The sequence below is a fragment of the Ovis aries genome, chromosome 4 (genome assembly GCF_016772045.2).
Source record: "Ovis aries strain OAR_USU_Benz2616 breed Rambouillet chromosome 4, ARS-UI_Ramb_v3.0, whole genome shotgun sequence".
NCBI lineage: Eukaryota > Metazoa > Chordata > Mammalia > Artiodactyla > Bovidae > Ovis > Ovis aries.
The window spans coordinates 67,811,971-67,829,923 of record NC_056057.1 but is presented as its reverse complement, the minus strand read 5'-3'; the positions used below and the strand labels follow the sequence as shown (position 1 = coordinate 67,829,923).

The following is a 17,953-nucleotide window of genomic DNA, read 5'->3' as shown; positions in this document are numbered from 1 at the left end:
GTGTTAAAGTTTGCTGTAGAATCCATTTAACTATGTATCTCTTTTTTAAGTCAAGGTTTATTTTGCATAGAACTTAACTGTTATAATTTAATGAATTTTGACAAACGCATCTACTGGTGTAATCCACTCCTCTATCAAGACAGAATATGCTTTCATTATCCCAGAATGTCCCCTATTCCAGTCAGTCCCCAAACTGTCACCGAGCCCAAGGCAACCGTACTGCTTTCTGTCACTGTAGATTAGTTTTGTATGTTTTAAGATTTCCAATAAATGGAATCATGTTATGTACTCTTGCGTTACACTCTCAATGTAAAGGTTTCCTCTTTGTTGTTACGTTTATTAGGAGCTCTTTCCTTTTTATTGCTGAACAGTATTCTATTAAGGGAGTATACCCCAATTTGTTTATTCAGTCTTCTACTGACAGACATTTGGATAATTTCTTATTTGGGGCTTTGTTATTGTTGTTTAGTCTCTTAAGTCATATCCGACTCTTCTATGACCCCAGGGACTGTGGCCTGCCAAGCTCCTCTGGCCATGGAATTTCCCAAGCAGTAAAACTGGAGTGGGTTGCCATTTCCTTCTCCAGGGGATCTTTCTGATCCAGGGATCCAACCCGTGTTTTCTGCCTTGACAGGTGGATTCTTAACCACTGAGCCACCAGAGGAGACCCTGTTTGGGGCTATTATAAGTGAAATTGCTCTTGATATTTTTGTGTCTGTGGGCACGTTTTCATTTTTCTTAATAACTTACAGTGAGTTGCTGATTTTTAGGGTTTATACCTCTAATTTCATAGAGTGGTTGTACTGTTGTACACTTCTAACAGTAATGTATGAGTATCCTGGTTGCTTCACATCCTCACTAGCACTTGATGGTGTCAGTATTTTTGGTTTTAGCCATTCCTGTGAGTGTTCAGGGGCATCTTGTTGTCGCTTTAATTTTTATTTCCCCGATGACTAATGATGTTGAGCACTTTTTCATATATCAACCATTACTGTCTCTTCCTTCTTGAAGTCTGTTCATATCTTTAATTTATTTTTAAAACTTGGTTAGTTTGCTTTTTATTATTGAGTTGAAAGAGTTCTTTGTGTGTTCTGAATAATGTTTAATTGTAGACATTCTCATTATGAATATTTCCCCCCAGACTATGGCTTGCTTGCTTCTTTTTTTAATGATGCCTTTTGAAGAGTGGAGTTTTAAATTTTCATTAAATTGATTTACTTTATTTCTTTTATAGTTAGTACTTGCAGTATCCTAAGAAATCTTTGCTTATCCCCAGAGTCATGAAAATACTCTTCTGTGTTGTCTTCTACACTCTTTATTTTTTACGTTTACTTCTATGATCCATCTTGAAATTAGTTTTCTATGTTGTGTGAGGTAAGGGTTGAGATTCCTTTTTTTCTTTTCCTTTACCTTGTTGTTCAAGAACCATTTTTTTGTTGTTGTAAAAGCATCTTTTCCCTTTTATGTTACTTGGCAGTTTTTTGAAAATCAGTTGATCCCATAAGTGTGGATCTGTTTCTGGACTCTTCTGTTTCAGTAATCTGTTTTTTGTTACCCTAGAATTATAGTATCTTAATTACTGTGCCTCAGTTGTAAGGCTTGAAATCAGACAATGTAAATCATCTTCTTCAAGATGTTTGGCAATTCTAGGTCCTTTGAATGTCCATATGAATTTTAGCTTTTCAATTTCTATTAAAAAGTCTGTTGGGATTCAACTGAATCTATAACCAGTTACTAGGAAATTGATATCTCAAACAACATTGAGTCTTCTATGAATGTGTCTTCTATGAATGTGCTGTATCTCTCCATTTACTTAGGTCTTCATTTTCACAGCAAGGTTTTGTATAGTGTAAAGGTCTTACACGTCTTTTGGAGCCACCCAGCTAGCTCAGTCAGTAGGGCATGAGCCTCTTACACATCTTTTGTTATGAATAGATTTTAAAATTTTATGTTTCTTTATGCTATCAGGAGAAGTATATCATTTTCTAATTGTTCATTAATAGTGTACAGATACAGTTGACTTGTATATTGAGTAGTTTTTTATAATCATGAATGAGTTAGTTTTATAAAATGTATTTTCTGTGTTTTTTGAAATTATCATTTTTTCCTATACTTAATGTAATAAATTACATTGTTTGGGTGAATAAGCCTGCTATCTTGCTGTTTCTACCATCTTGGAGACTTATTTTGTATTTGTCTCATATATTTTTCTTTGTGTACTCCTTTCTTGATTTCTAGCCAATTAGTTTTTTTTTTTTTCATATTCAATTTTACTTCCTCTTTTAGCTTTTTAGCTACCTTTGTTCCTGCCTTTCTTTTGGATGAGTCAAGTATTTTAGAATTTTATTACATTTTGTCTTTTTAGCTATACTCTTTGTGTGTTTTTTTTCTTTTAATTTGCTCATCCAACAAAAATATTTAAGCTACTATATATAATTTAAAATTTTCTAGCAGGCATATAAAGTCTATAAAGCAAAACAGATAAAGCTAATTTTAACAATGTATTTTATCTAACTTGGTATATACAATGTATCATCTGAACTTGGACTCAGTATAAAAGAATCATTAATGAGCCTTTTTTTGATACTAGGTCTTTGAAGTCTGGTACATTTATACTTACGTGCACATTTCAGTTTGGAATAGGTACATTGATTGCCAGGTGTTCAATAGCCACATATCTACCGGCTACCATATTGGACAGTGCAGCCCTAAGGATTACAATATACATTCTCAATTTAAGATTATCCTCACGTGCCCATAAGGCCTCATTGTAGTTACTCACTTAAGAGCAGTATAGTAGAAAAAAGTCATGACAGTGTCCCAGAAATCTTTGAAGCTTATGTTTCAAAGAAAATGATTTAAAAGCAAAAAATGAAAGTTGGGGGGTGTTATCCATTAAGTTTATTTTCCACTTGAAAAAATTGCTTTTTCAATGATGTTCTCAATTTTTTCTTCTAGACAAACTTGGCCCTACGGTATTTGCTCCTGTTAAGATGGATCTAGTTGGAAATATTAAAGTGAGTATACTAGCCTGTCTCTGAAGACTTTATTTGGAGGGAGTAGTTGCATGAAATAATATTCAAAAACAAATGGTTGTTGAGTTTATACTCAGGATAAAAAGCATAGGTCAGCTGTAAGAGCCTTTCTCATAGGAAAAAAAAAATACTTTAAAAACAGTACCTTAAAATCCTCAAACCAACTATTTAAATCTGGCTTAAACCCAATAAGAATTCTCAAACAAAACGGATTACTTGGAAAACATAAAGAAGAAGGTAATAGAGGCTTAATTTATTTTAATTTCTTAGAGGCCTGCTTAACAAACTTATGTAAACAGACTTGCTTGATAGCTTTAGCACTTTTAACTTATGTCTCTGCGTTTCCTGCAGAAAGTAAACCAGAAGTATATCACCAACAAAGAAGAGTTTACCACACTCCAGAAGATTGTGCTACACGAAGTGGAGGCCGATGTAGCCCAGGTTAGGAACTCAGCTACGGAAGCCCTCCTGTGGCTGAAGAGGTGAGGTGGCCGGGGTGGGGCAGCAGGTGAAATCTAGTCAAGTTGAAATGTTACCTGCAATAAAATTGTTAGGTGAAGGAGGCTACTTCTAAGTGAAGGCTGTAACTCAGTTGTACAAAAGGCCTGGTGAATAGAATGCCAACTTTTTGTTTTTTCCTGTATCTTGATAGTGATGAAACATTGTTCATATTAATAGAATATATAAGATAGCAATCATAAAGGACAGTAAAGCTGATTCATTTGTCTTTAAGTCAGTGGATCACAATCTGTAGCAGCATCAGAATCACCTGGAGGGCTTATTGAAAAAAAACAGAGATTGCCCCACCCAAACCCCACAGTTTCTGATTCAGCAAGTCTCGAGTGGGGCCCTGAAATTTGCATTACTGGCTAGTTTCCAGGTGATTCTGAAGCTGCTGGTCTTGGGACCACATTTTGAAAACCACTGTTTATATATTTCAGCTAAGAATGATCTAGAGCAAGCTAAAAGGAAATCACAGGGAAGAAACATAGAAAGGACAGCCATGTGACTTGATCTGTTTATTGCTGTGCCCAAGATACCGTTGAAAAAGAAGCTTAGGTCTGCCATTTTTTCGTACCCATTCAATATAAGTGAACTTTGGAAATAATATTTCCTCCTCTTTTTTGTTTTAGAGGTCTCAAATTTTTGAAAGGATTTTTGACTGAAGTGAAAAATGGAGAAAAGGACATCCAGACAGCCCTGAGTAAGTGTTCTTTACATTTTGATTGATTAATTGAAGCAGATGTGGAATGGAGACCCCTGGAGGAAGAGACAGGGTATGCTTTTCAAGATTTGATTTCGTTTCTTTTCTATTTCATTATTATTGTTTCTTATGTGCTTTGTTAAAAAAGAGCCTTTGAGATAGTGACCTGCTAATTTACATCTAATTTATTAAAAATCAGTTTATCTTAAAGAAGAGCTAAATTAATAGAGAACTGTCTTTTAATAGGAAAACCTAATATTCTAAAGAAGTCAGTTCTTCTTAAATAAATCCTTATGTGTCATGAGCCCTACATAATTTTCCCAGGCTTCCCTGCCTGGAAACTTGCTGATGTTCCATGAAACAATATAAAGCTGATATTTCTGTAACATTGTATAAGAAATTTAGATAACTTAATCCTAACATCAGCCTGTTTTTGCAGGTCAGGTTATAGAAATTCTGAAAGATTAAAAGACTTGCTAAGACCACAAAGGATCTGGAGCAGGGTCAATTTGGGGTTGCTCTCTCCAGGGTCTTCATTTTTCCCACAAAAGGTCTTCTCCACCATCCCTGAGCTACCTGCATTTGGGGGCTTCTCATTTATCCTTGAATTTCGAAGATAGTATCAATTATATTATCCACTGTGTATCCTGATTTTAGCACTAAAAGTATATTCACCATGACAATTAGGACCTCCTAACCAGTATCAAATTTTATGACTTTGTGAAGTGATTAAGATCATGGACTTTCTGGATAGTGTTGTGCCCTTAGGCAATTTACTTAACTTTTCTGTGCCTCAAGTTCCCTCATCTATAAAATAGGAATGATCATTTGATTTCCCTAATAAGATTATTGTAAAGATTAAGTAGATTTCAGTTCAGTTCAGTTCAGTTGTTCAGTCGTGTCCAACTCTTTGCAACCCATGCATCGCAGCACACCAGGCCTCCCTGTCCATCACCAAATCCCAGAGTTCACTCAGACTCAAGTCCATCAAGTCAGTGATGCCATCCAGCCATCTCATCCTCTGTCATCCCCTTCTCCTCCTACCCCCAATCCCTCCCAGCATCAGAATCTTTTCCAATGAGTCAACTCTTCCCATGAGGTGGCCAAAGTACTAGTGTTTCAGCTTTAGCGTCACTCCTTCCAAAGAAATGTCAGGGCTGATCTCCTTCAGAATGGACTGACTGGTTGGATCTCCTTGCAGTCCAAGGGACCCTCAAGAGTCTTCTCCAACACCACAGTTCAAAAGCATCAATTCTTGGGCGCTCAGCCTTCTTCACAGTCCAACTCTCACATCCATACATGACCACTGGAAAAACCATAGCCTTGACTAGACGGACATTTGTTGGCAAAGTAATGTCTCTGCTGTTGAATATGCTATCTAGGTTGGTTATAACTTTCCTTCCAAGGAGTAAGCGTCTTTTAATTTCATGGCTGCAGTCACCATCTACAGTGATTTTGGAGCCCCCAAAAATAAAGTCTGACACTGTTTCCACTGTTTCTCCATCTATTTCCCATGAAGTGATGGGACTGGATGCCATGATCTTCGTTTTCTGAATGTTGAGCTTTAAGCCAACTTTTTCACTCTCCTCTTTCACTTTCATCAAGAAGCTTTTTAGTTCCTCTTCACTTTCTGCCATAAGGGTGGTGTCATCTGCATATCTGAGGTTATTGATATTTCTCCCGGCAATCTTGATTCCAGCTTGTGTTTCTTCCAGTCCAGCATTTCTCATGATGTACTCTGCATATAAGTTAAATAAGCAGGGTGACAATATACAGCCTCGACGTACTCCTTGTCCTGTTTGGAACCAGTCTGCTGTTCCATGTCCATTTCTAACTGTTGCTTCCTGACCTGCATATAGGTTTCTCAAGAAGCAGGTCAGGTGGTCTGGTATTCCCATCCCTTTCAGAATTTTCCACAGTTTATTGTGATCCACGCAGTCAGAGGCTTTGGCATAGTCAATAAAGCAGAAATAGATGTTTTCTGGAACTCTCTTGCTTTTCCATGATCCAGAGGATGTTGGCAATTTGATCTCTGGTTCCTCTGCCTTTTCTAAAACCAGCTTGAACATCTGGGAGTTCATGGTTCACGTATTGCTGAAGCCTGGCTTGGAGAATTTTGAGCATTACTTTACCAGAGTGTGAGATGAGTGCAATTGTGCGGTAGTTTGAGCATTCTTTGGCATTGCCTTTCTTTGGGATTGGAATGAAAACTGCCCTTTTCCAGTCCTGTGGCCACTGCTGAGTTTTCCAAATTTGCTGGCATATTGAGTGCAGCACTTTCACAGCATCATCTTTCAGGATTTGAAATAGCTCCACTGGAATTCCATCACCTCCACTAGCTTTGTTCGTAGTGATGCTTTCTAAGGCCCACTTGACTTCACATTCCAGGATGTCTGGCTCTAGGTGAGTGATCATACCATCGTGATTATCTTGGTCGTGAAGCTCTTTTTTGTACAATTCTTCTGTGTATTCTTGCCACCTCTTCTTAATATCTTCTGCTTCTGTTAGGTCCAGACCATTTCTGTCCTTTATTGAGCCCATCTTTGCATGAAATGTTCCCTTGGTATCTCTAATTTTCTTGAAGAGATCTCTAGTCTTTCCCATTCTGTTATTTTCCTCTGTTTCTTTGCATTGATTCCTGAGGAAGGCTTTCTTATCTCTTCTTGCTATTCTTTGGAACTCTGCATTCAGATGCTTATATTTTTCCTTTTCTCCTTTGCTTTTCACTTCTCTTCTTTTCACAGCTATTTGTAAGGCCTCCCCAGACAGCCATTTTGCTTTTTTGCATTTCTTTTCCATGGGGATGGTCTTGATCCCTGTCTCTTGTACAATGTCACAAACCTCAGTCCGTAGTTCATCTGGCACTCTATTTCTAAGTAGGTTTGTGCATGTGAAAAGATTAGAAATTTGGCATATAGCAAGTACTTGAAAGTGAAAGTGAAGTCACTCAGTCCTGTCCAACTCTTTGCGACCCCGTGGACTGTAACCTACCAGGCTCCTCCATCCATGGGATTTTCTAGGCAAGAGTACTGGAGTGGGCTGCCATTTTCTTCTCCAGGGGATCTTCCCAACCCAGGGATCGAACCTGGGTCTCCAGCATTGCAGACAGGTACTTTACCATCTGAGCCACCAGGGAAGCCCAGTAAACACTTACAGAGGTTAACTCTATTGCTGTTTATATTCTTATCATCATGACATATGCACAGTTAATAACCTACCAGAAAATGGGGCTTATTTTTCCCAAATCAGAAATGGAAAGTTTACAAGGCTCAGTTGCTAAGCCCGAAATTTCCCTCCAGACTGACTTAGTATGGAAATTTCACACTGGAAGGAAGATGCCACCACCTGCACCTGCAAGAAGATGCAGATGATAACGGGATTCATCACTGGGTTCCTGGTGGTGCCCTCTGCTCGTCACAGGAGGCTGCTGCTTTGTGATTGTCACACTGCTGTGTGAGGGGAAGTGCGGGATGCTGATCTCATTACCCCTCTGCTGGAGCTAAGATAGAGGAGAACCCGGCTGCTTACCTTGGAGATCAAGAGGAAGTTGAAGATATACCATTTCTGCCTTGCCCCATTCCTATTTTTCCCCTATCTTTTACTTTATTTGGAGACTGGGCCCAGAGATGTTGACTTTGTGAGGAGAGAGGAGACTTGAAGGGTAAATGCTGCTTCAAAGCCGAAATAATCACAGCCAGTCTCAGCTTTTCCTTCTTTCTCTTCCCTGCTGGACTACTTTTAGTGCAAAGGAAAGGGGGACTGTAAACTTGAGATTTTCATCCTGATGCTTAGGATTATTTCAGAGGTTTTCATGATTTAAATCATCTTTACTTACTGGGATTCCTAGTTTCCTGCTGCTGTTCAACGTGGAGGGAGAAAGCTCTCCTAACCACCCCCTCCCCTCTGAACACAGATACAACAAGCTTTGTACAAACAAATAGAGCTTTATAAGAAATGTTACACATTAACTACTCAGAACCAATAGGCCCCTTGATGCATATTTCTTCTAGACTAATGGCTTCTTTTTTTTTTCATTTTTAAATAATAGCCTTTATAATAGAACTTTTGTCTAAAATGAGGTGGTTTGGGTATGTAGGTTAAAGAGTGGGTATGTGTAATTTATATGACATATATAAGCAAATTAGCTTACATTTTTTCATTCTAAAATTGAATTTGAGTTATAGTAATAACAGCTACCGTTCGTTTATAGAGCACTCAGTTTTGGCATGACACAAGGTTCTCCATAAACATCTTATTTAATCTGAGTACTCCCCTTTTACAGTGATAAACTAAACTTTAGAGAAGATAAGTACTTTCCCTAGGGTTTCAGATCCAGATCAGTGGATCTCAGAGTGGTCCAAGGGCAGCAGCATCTGAAAACTTATTAGAATTGCAGACTACTGGGTCCCACCTTACATCTGCTGACTCAGAAACTCCTGAGATGGGACCCAACAGTGCATGTGATCCCAAGTCATTTAAGTGATTCTAATCCATGCTACAATTTGAAACCCATTCATCCAGAGCTGGAATGGTGAAGCTCACGTGTGGCTAGGCTACATTTGGTTACTTGGGAATTTTGACTGCCTCTAAATGATTATTAATTAAGCAGGAATAAAAGTACTGAAATTAGTTACCCATAGTATCAGTTAATTTTGCCTCCTTTTCATGATAATGGACTGGTTATCCAATGCCTGAACGTTTTTCCTAACCTAGGAATAGCAGGACAATTAGTGGGGATAAATTAAGGGTAAACCTTGATGACACTCCCAAATTTGAAATCCATTGCTTAAGACAGGTTTTGAGGTAAATGCTCATAAAACTTGCATAGTCTTAATGGCTTATGATATGTAAAAGTTGGAAATGACAAAATGAAAGTAGTGACATCTATCAACTTTCTGGAAAATGCATGTATAGTCATTGTATTGCTGCTCTTCTGTGACCTAGAATGAGTTTTCAGCATCTAGAAGGAGGCCATCAGCTTTACACTGCCTCCTTTTGCATTTGAGCCATCTATTAGATCCCCCATAATGATGATCAGAGTGGAATGTTTTGGGTGGTCTCATGGCAAGAGCTGTTCTGAACTCCAGTGTCCTCTGATATTCTCTAGAGATCATTCTAAGGAGAGAGTTGGGTACACAAAGCAAATGTGTTTAATGATCCGCCTTGTAGCTGAGCCCCTCCATTCACAGATGCCACATCAAAAAGGGGTTTCAGAAAGCATCCTTGTAAGTGAAAGGAAGAAAAGCTGCTCTGCCATTTCATGCACCATTGTACTAAATGTTATATGCTCTGCAGTACTCCCTCAGCAGGATAGTGTATTGCTACATCCCTCACCTCCGAATGATTTCATAAATGTCAGATAAACATTAACCTAACCAAGATCTCTAGCACAGAATAGGAAAAAAAAAAAAATAGAGGATACTCAGTTATACAGTTAATATAAAAGGCTTTCACAAATAAGGAGAGCTGTATGAGAGAGAGAAAATCAGACCTTGTAATTAGATATTTGACATCAAATCATAAGTTGATCTAACTGTTCTGAAAGTATGGGACATGTGAATGAAGTCATGCCCTCTTCAGAACTATTCACAGCATGTACTCTAATGGCGGAACTGGCTTACAGTACAAGTTTTCACCTCCATGGTGCCTGAAGGTAACAGAGGAAATCTCTGGGTACTTGTTTCATCTCTGTCAACAGGTTATTGAGTTAGCTTTTCTCCACACTATTCATTTTGCCTGAAACTTAGTCAATGTAAAGAATTTGGGGGGTTTTCCTAGTAGTAAGTCTTTTGGTGTGTGTGTTCAATTTTGTTCATCTCCTTGCAACCTTGTGGCCTGTAGCCGGCCAGGCTTCTCTGTCCCTGGGATTTTCCAGGTGAGAATACTGGAGCAGGTTGCCATTTCCTACTTCAAGATGTCTTTCCAACCCAGGGATCAAACCATGACTCCTGCGTCTTCTGCTTGGCAAGCGGATTCTTTACTGCTGTGCCACCTGGAAAGCCCATTTAAATTATATCAAATATTTATCATTTGGCCAAATACATAAACATAATTCCACCTACTACCTCATGACCCCATTACTTCCAGAGAAGATCTTCATCCAGAATTTGTAGTTTATTATTATATAATAAATGTTTTTATACATTTACTATATATTTATGTGTCCATAAACAGTATCTATAATATATTGCATGTTTTAAACTCATATACATGGTGTCACATTATACACACTATTCCTTTTTCACTCGGTATATTCAGATTTATTTACTGCTTATTCACTTTCAAACCTTTCTTCGTTCATGATTCTTGTCTGAGGACTTCCTGATTTAGCTCATTTGCAGAACTGAGATAATTGGTGTTTCCTGAGCTCAGTGAATGATTGATTCCACACTTCCTGCCTTTACTTGTCTGCTTCTCAAGCTCTCTCTTAAAACTTGGATTTGTATTTCTCCTTTGTCCAATCCAAAGTAACTTTGTAAGTCCTTAGTAGTTATAGATTTACAGTAAACACTCTCATGCATTCTGTTTCGGGACAGAATAGCTGTCTATCAGCAGTAATGGAAAGGTTGTTGGTACTCAGATACTGTAATAGGTTGAGGCATCATTTCTAAATACTTTGTAGAAACGTTTTGACTAACCATTAAAAAAAATCAGATCAGCGTTATTTCCATAAATAGAATAAGTTTCTGATTTTTTTCAAGATATGGCTGGGAAAAGGCACATTTTTCATTTTCATTATTTTGTTTTATCACAAAGAATAAACATCAGTTTTGTCAGAATGCTTTAATGTAACAGGAGTGCCCTAAGTTCTAATTGCTTTTAGTTTTGTGACCTTGGGCAGGTAACTATCTCTCTGAGTCTTCTGGGTTTTTTCATCCATAAAAAGAAAAGAATTGGGCAAGGTGATTGTCAGTGCTTCCTACTCAGAAATTTTGATTCGGTTTCTAAGGAACTGACACATTTAAAAGAACTGGAAGAAGGGAATCATTTATGTCTTTCAGAGGCCAAAAATTCTTCCAGATTATAGAACATGCATTATGATAATGAATGGGTAGTTCAGTGAAGATTAATGTATTTCATTTTCTAATCTTCTCTAGGTAACCAAAATAGGTCAGGCTTATGGACTTCATCCTAATTTAATGCATCCTCACGTGGCAGGGTTATGTGCAGCCCTAGAAGTCACCTAAGGACTTTGGTCAAGTCTTTATCTTTTATGAGTTCTATTTGTTGGTCTTCAATTGCAGAAGTGGTCTTCCTAGGCCTGTTTCAGGACCCAGCCAAAATTCTCTGCTTCCCTCTTCTCCTGTTAGACTGCCTGGCAGGTGTTTTGCCCAGTGGAACTCTTCTCTTGGCAAGATGCAGGCACAGCAAAGAACAGCTGCCTCTAGAAGGACCAGGTGGGGTACAGAGATAGTGCTGCTGTAGAAGCTGTCTCTTCCTTAGACCAGGCTGCCCCTCTTACTTGGACTCAACACATCCTTGTTTCCTTACTTTCCCATAGAAGGGGGCATGAAGAAAGGTTTCTGGGCCTTTTTGAGTATTTGCCTTCACTGGCAAAGAGTAGGAAAAGTATAAAGTCCCTGAGGTTGGAGAAGTCCTGGATCCAGAGCCCTTGTAAACAGGCAGTTTGGGTGCCAGGTGAGCTCTGGAGCTGAAGGCTCAAAGGCCAGGACAGGAGGCACCTGTGTTTGCTACATACTGTAAAGAAATGTGGGTTTCTTTTTACTTCCTCACCACAATTCCAAATTAGAATGATTGTGACTATTAGTAGAAGAAAGTAATACTATCTGTATAGGAAAGAAGACTTAAAAGAATATACCTCTAGAATGCCCTATGTGGTTATCTCTGGGAGGCATGATTATATATCTCTTTAGTCCTTCCCTTTTTACATTTTCCATATTTTTAACAATGAACACATTATTTTTGAAATCAGAAAAAAAAGCAGTAATTTTTATACCTTTCTAAACTACTGCTGTGCCTCAGATGGGAAGTTCAGAACCCTTGGCACGGCATTAAAAGGTCCTCCCAGTTTGGTCCCATCCCCAGTATCTGCAGCCCTAGGGAACGGTTCTGCCTTCCTGCCACCAAGTCCATGTAGCTTCCTCCATCTGCAACTCCAGCCACCACCCTCCTCTCTGCCCTAGCCAGCCTTTGAGAGTCCTCTGGAGAATTCTCTCTGTCCATATGCTCCCAGGCTGGATTCACCTCTCTCCTTTCCTGTAGTACTAGATACAGATGTCTGTTACAGCAGTTGGCAATTTACATAATAATGATTTGTTAAACGCTGGTTCTCTTAAAAGCCCATGAACTTCCTGAGGATAGGGGACTGAGTTTAAATCACCCAGACATCCATGCTGCCTTGCACAGTAAAGGGCATGCGGTAGGCTCACACTAAATTCTTATTGATGGAGCAGCTGTTGCATTGTGACTGTCCATGAGATTGTAATGGCACTGAATTTCATCTGCTATTTTTTAATGGTATTTAATACCTTACATGGATGAGGATCACAAGAAATACAGTTTTCCCACTATACTTCTGTGACTCACCTCTGGATGTTTTCCATGGACCTGTACACTATTTTACCAGCCCAGATGGCTCTGTAGATGGTTGGAAAGTTGACTGTATTGCTGATTTACCCCAGAGGCTGTGCCTAGTGTTTCCTGCCCATCTGCACCTGTACGCTTTGTGTACTAACAGCCTTTTCTTTACTAAGGTCTTGTGTACCATCTAAAATGTCTCTGATAACATCTGTCCCCTTAGAGAATCAGATAGGGTTTAAGTGTGACTTACATTGAAGTCTTGTATCTTTGACATTGCCTTAGCCTACTCAGACTCTTCTAAGAAAAAAAAAATTTAATTTACTCTTGATTTCTCCTTTAGGCTCTCTCTAAGAGCTCTTTCTACACTTGAATTAACTAATTTCTGCTTTAGCTTTGCAATACTGGATGCTGGCATTTCAACCCATTCCTAAAACTTTAGATAGCCAGGGAAATCTGCTGTTAGAATTCAAATGTACAGTCGTATTTCATACAAAATATAATGTATTTTATGCAGTCTTAATTGTGTAAAATTGTAGTAAGGTATGCCAAAAGTTCCCTTTTGAATGAATGAAAAGGGAACATAAAGATGGGCACAGTAAAGGACAGAAATGGTATGGACATAAGAGAAGCAGAAGATATTATGAAAAGGTGGCAAGAATACACAGAAGAACTGTACAAAAAAGACCTTAATGACCCAGATAACCACGATGGTGTGGTCACTCACCTGGAGCCAGACATACTGGAGTCCGAAGTCAAGTGGGCCCTAGGAAGCATCAAAGCTAGTGGAGGTGATAAATTCCACTTGAGCTATTTCAGGTCCTAAAGATGATAACTGTGAAAGTGCTACACTCAGTATGTCAGCAAATTTGGAAAACTCAGCAGTGGCCACAGAACTGGAAAAGGTCAGTTTTCATTCCAATCCCAAAGAAAGGCAATGCCAAAGAATGCTCAAACTACCGCACAATTGCACTCATCTCACAGGCCAGTAAAGTGATGCTCAAAATTCTCCAACCCAGGCTTCAACAGTACGTGAACCGAGAACCTCCAGATGTTCAAGCTGGTTTTAGAAAAGGCAGAGGAACCAGAGATCAAATTGCCAACATCTGTAGTATCATCGAAAAAGCAAGAGAGTTCCAGAAATACATCTGCTTCTACTTTATTGACTACACTAAAGCTTTTGACTGTGTGGATCACAACAAACTGTGGAAAATTCAAGAGATGGGAATACCAGACCATCTGACCTGTCTCCTGAGACATCTGTATGCAGGTCAAGAAGCAACAGTTAGATCCAGACATAGGACAACAGACCGGTTACAGATTGAGAAAGGAATACGTCAAGGCTGTCACCCTGCTTATTTAACTTATATGCAGAATACATCATGTGAAACGCTAGGTTGGATGAAGCACAAGCTAGAATCAAGATTACTGGGAGAAATATCAATAATCTCAAATATGCAGATGACACCACCCTTATGGCAGAAAATGAAGAGGAACTGAAGAACCTCTTGATGAAAGTGAAAGAGGAGAGTGAAAAAGTTGGCTTAAAGCTCAACATTCAAAAACGAAAATCATGGCATCCGGTCCCATCACTTCAGAGCAGATAGATGGGGAAACAGTGGAAACAGTTCAGTTCAGTTCAGTGGTTCAGTCATGTCCAACTCTTTGCGACCACATTAACTGCAGCATGCCAGGCCTCCCTGCCCATCACCAACTCCTGGAGTTTACCCAAACTCATGTCCATTGACTTGGTGATGCCATCCAGCCATCTCATCCTGTTTCTTCCCCTTCACCTCCTGACCTCAATCTTTCCCAGCATCAGGGTCTTTTCCAGTGAGTCAGCTCTTCACATCAGGTGGCCAAAGTATTGGAGTTTCAGCTTCAACATCAGTCCTTCCAATGAACACCCAGGACTGATTTCCTTTAGGATGGACTGATTGGATCTCGTTGCAGTCCAAGGGACTCTCGAGAGTCTTCTCCAACACCACACTTCAAAAGCATCAATTCTTCGGTGCTCAGCTTTCTTTACAGTCCAACTCTCACATCCATACATGACTACTGGAAAAACCATAGCCTTGACTAGACGAACCTTTGTTGACAAAGTAATGTCTCTGCTTTTTAATATGCTGTCTAGATTGGTCATAACTTTGCTTCCAAGAAGTTAAGTGTCTTTTAATTTCATGGCTGTGGTCACCATCTGCAGTGATTTTGGAGTCCCCCAAAATAAAGTCAGCCACTGTTTCCACTGTTTCCCATCTATTTCCCATGAAGTGATGGGACCGGATGCCATGATCTTCGTTTTCTGAATGTTGAGCTTTAAGCCAACTTTTTCACTCTTCTCTTTCACTCTCATCAAGAGGCTCTTTAGTTCCTCTTCACTTTCTGCCATAAGGATAGTGTCATCTGCATATCTGAGGTTATTGATATTTCTCCTGGCGATCTTGATTCCAGCTTGTGCTTCATCCAGCCCAGCGTTTCTCATGATGCACTCTGCATATAAGGTAAATAAGCATGGTGGCAATATATTGCCTTGACATACTCTTTCTCCTATTTGGAACCAGTCTGTTGTTCCATGTCCAGTTCTAACTGTTGCTTCCTGACCTGCATATAAGTTTCTCAAGAGGCAGGTCAGGTGATTTGATATGCCCATCTCTTTCAGAATTTTCCACAGTTTATTGTAATCCGCACAGTCAAAGGCTTTGGCCTAGTCAATAAAGCAGAAATAGATGGAAATAGTGGCAGACTTTATTTTCTTGGGGTCCAAAATCACTGCAGATAATGACTATAGCCATGAAATTAAAAGACCCTTGCTCCTTGAAATAAAAGCCATGACCAACCTAGACAGTGTATTGAAAAGCAGAAACATTACTTTGCTGACAAAGGTTTGTCTAGTCAAAGCTATGAGTTTTCCAGTAGTCATGTATGGATGTGACAGTTAGACTATAAAGAAAGCTAAGCACTGAAGAATTGATGCTTTTAAACTGTGGTGTTGGAGGAGACTCTTGAGAGTCCCTTGGACTCCAAGGAGATCCAACCAGTCCATCCTAAAGGAAATCAGTCCTGAATATTCATTGGAAGGACTGATCCTGAAGCTGTAAACTCCAATAATTTGGCCACCTGATGTGGAGAACTGACTCACTGGAAAAGACCCTGATGCTGGGAAAGATTGAAGGCAGGAGGAGAAGGGGACGACAGAGAATCAGATGGTTGGATGGCATCACTGACTCGATGGATGTGAGTTTGAGCAAGCTCCAGGAGTTGGTGGTGGACAGGGAATCCTGGCGTGCTGCAGTCCATGGGATTGCAAAGAGTCGGACACGACTGAGAGTTTGAACTGAACTGATCCTAAAAGTATTAATGAAGCCTCACCCAAATTTTAACGATAGACATTGACAATAATTACATCATTTCAAAGCTAGAGGGCTCAAATAAATTGTAAACTGTGTTTAAGCTTGCAGCCACGCGGCCTGGCTGTTTTGCTCAGTAAAATGCAGATACCTGATGTCATTCGGCAGTTCTGTGAGCCACACTGTGTTTTGCTGCATAAGAACTTGTGGTTGTGGTTTTGTTGTCTAGGTTTTTTTGTTGTTGTAGTCATTATTTTAACCTCTGCTCTTGTTACAATTTAAAATGTCTTTGTATCCTATTATAGTGTCACCCAAGCATTGATTAAATGGCGTGGTGCTTGTACTAGTTCTGAAACTAGCCCATGAAAATAAATAAGTTTGGAATAAAATGTAGATGTGGTAAAACATGATAAAGAAGGTCAAACAACCCCCATGATATTCTGTGCTATAATTTAGCAGTGTGAGGACTCTATAGGCCACTAAAGATGATGCTGAAAAAATAAAATGGAGCATTGAAATAAAAATGCACTGTGGTGATATAGAGCTGTGTCTCCTGAGAGAATGTTTATTCCTGTAGAAAAAATCAGTTTTCAGTTTGGAATATATTATTCAAAGCCTTCAGGAACATATCCCTTGTGTAAAATGCAGTCATCTTGTTCTTGAGATTATTTTTTGTAATTAAAATTATTATATAGAAGTTTTTTAATCTCCTAAAACTCATTGGGGAAAAAAATAATAGGTTTTTATCTTTAAAGTCTAGAATATGAATTGACTTTTATTAATAAGCCTCACCAGTTACTTTATATCTAGCTTAATAATTTCAAGCTGTTCTTTCCATGATAGTTTTCAAAGTTCTAGCTTTAACAGTGTATATCCAAGGTCATGGGACATCTAGGACTAACATTTGACATCCCAGAATAGAATGTTAGAATTGAAGAGAACCTTAGAGAAAATTTTACAAAGAGGAAAAGAGATGGTTAGAGAGGTTGGCTAAGGGACTGGCTCAGGGTCACACAACATTTCAAAGAACTGCATTTTTCTATTTTCATAGTGTATTTTAAATTATATTCTCCACATGACAATATCCTTTCCTCCCTTTTTACTTCCTTCTATGTATTGAATTTTCCAACCATAATAATAAGCTGCCGTCCAGCTATATTGACACAGGGTAAGAGTGGAAATATCAATTTTTTTTTCAATTTTTCTTTAAAAAAAATCTCTGGAGGCTTGTTTTTCCTGCTCAGGACTTTTGGAGTATATAATCTTGTAATTAAGCTTTTTTCCCTCAGTTTTTAATACCTATAGGAATATGCTGCTATGTACATTATTAAGGACATGATGCAAATAACACATCAAATTCTGATGACATTGTTCCTCATGGAGTGTTTCTTCTTTTCAAGATAACGCGTATGGTAAAACGTTACGGCAGCACCACGGCTGGGTAGTGCGAGGCGTTTTCGCGGTAAGTAGGCCTTCTGCCTCCTCATGTTCTGATGGTCACAGCAAGGTGTTCTGTTTTGCTCTGTGTGTGTGGTGGTGGTTCTGTTTGCTTTGCTTTTGAGAATAAGAATAAAATGTTGCTTATTGCATTGAAATCTGTAGGTCTGTTGTGTGGAAATGTTGGCAATAAACAGAAAAGACTTAGAGTGTGCTTCACCTTATCTAGTTCCAGGGACCCTGAGGTTTGTCTCAGAAGTGGCTGCCTTTCTGATGAGGTAGTAGAGTGTCAGTGTAGACTAGAGATCACGCTCTGAGGGGAAACCAGGGGTGGTTTCAAGCCCATAGCTCCCTCTGCTGCCTGTCAGGGTCAGGCCTGTTAATTCTCAGAT

At 39.0% G+C, this 17,953-nt stretch overlaps 1 protein-coding gene across 1 annotated transcript in view; it reads left to right on the top strand.

The window, feature by feature from the left end:
* PLEKHA8 (pleckstrin homology domain containing A8) overlaps positions 1 to 17,953 on the top strand; it is a 69,088-nt gene that overhangs the window by 40,205 nt on the left and 10,930 nt on the right. Inside the window, exons 10-13 of the mRNA XM_012176888.5 lie at positions 2,959 to 3,017; positions 3,387 to 3,517; positions 4,169 to 4,239; positions 17,525 to 17,586. Of these exons, the coding sequence (XP_012032278.1) occupies positions 2,959 to 3,017; positions 3,387 to 3,517; positions 4,169 to 4,239; positions 17,525 to 17,586 (323 nt within the window). The remainder of the gene's footprint in view (positions 1 to 2,958; positions 3,018 to 3,386; positions 3,518 to 4,168; positions 4,240 to 17,524; positions 17,587 to 17,953) is intronic.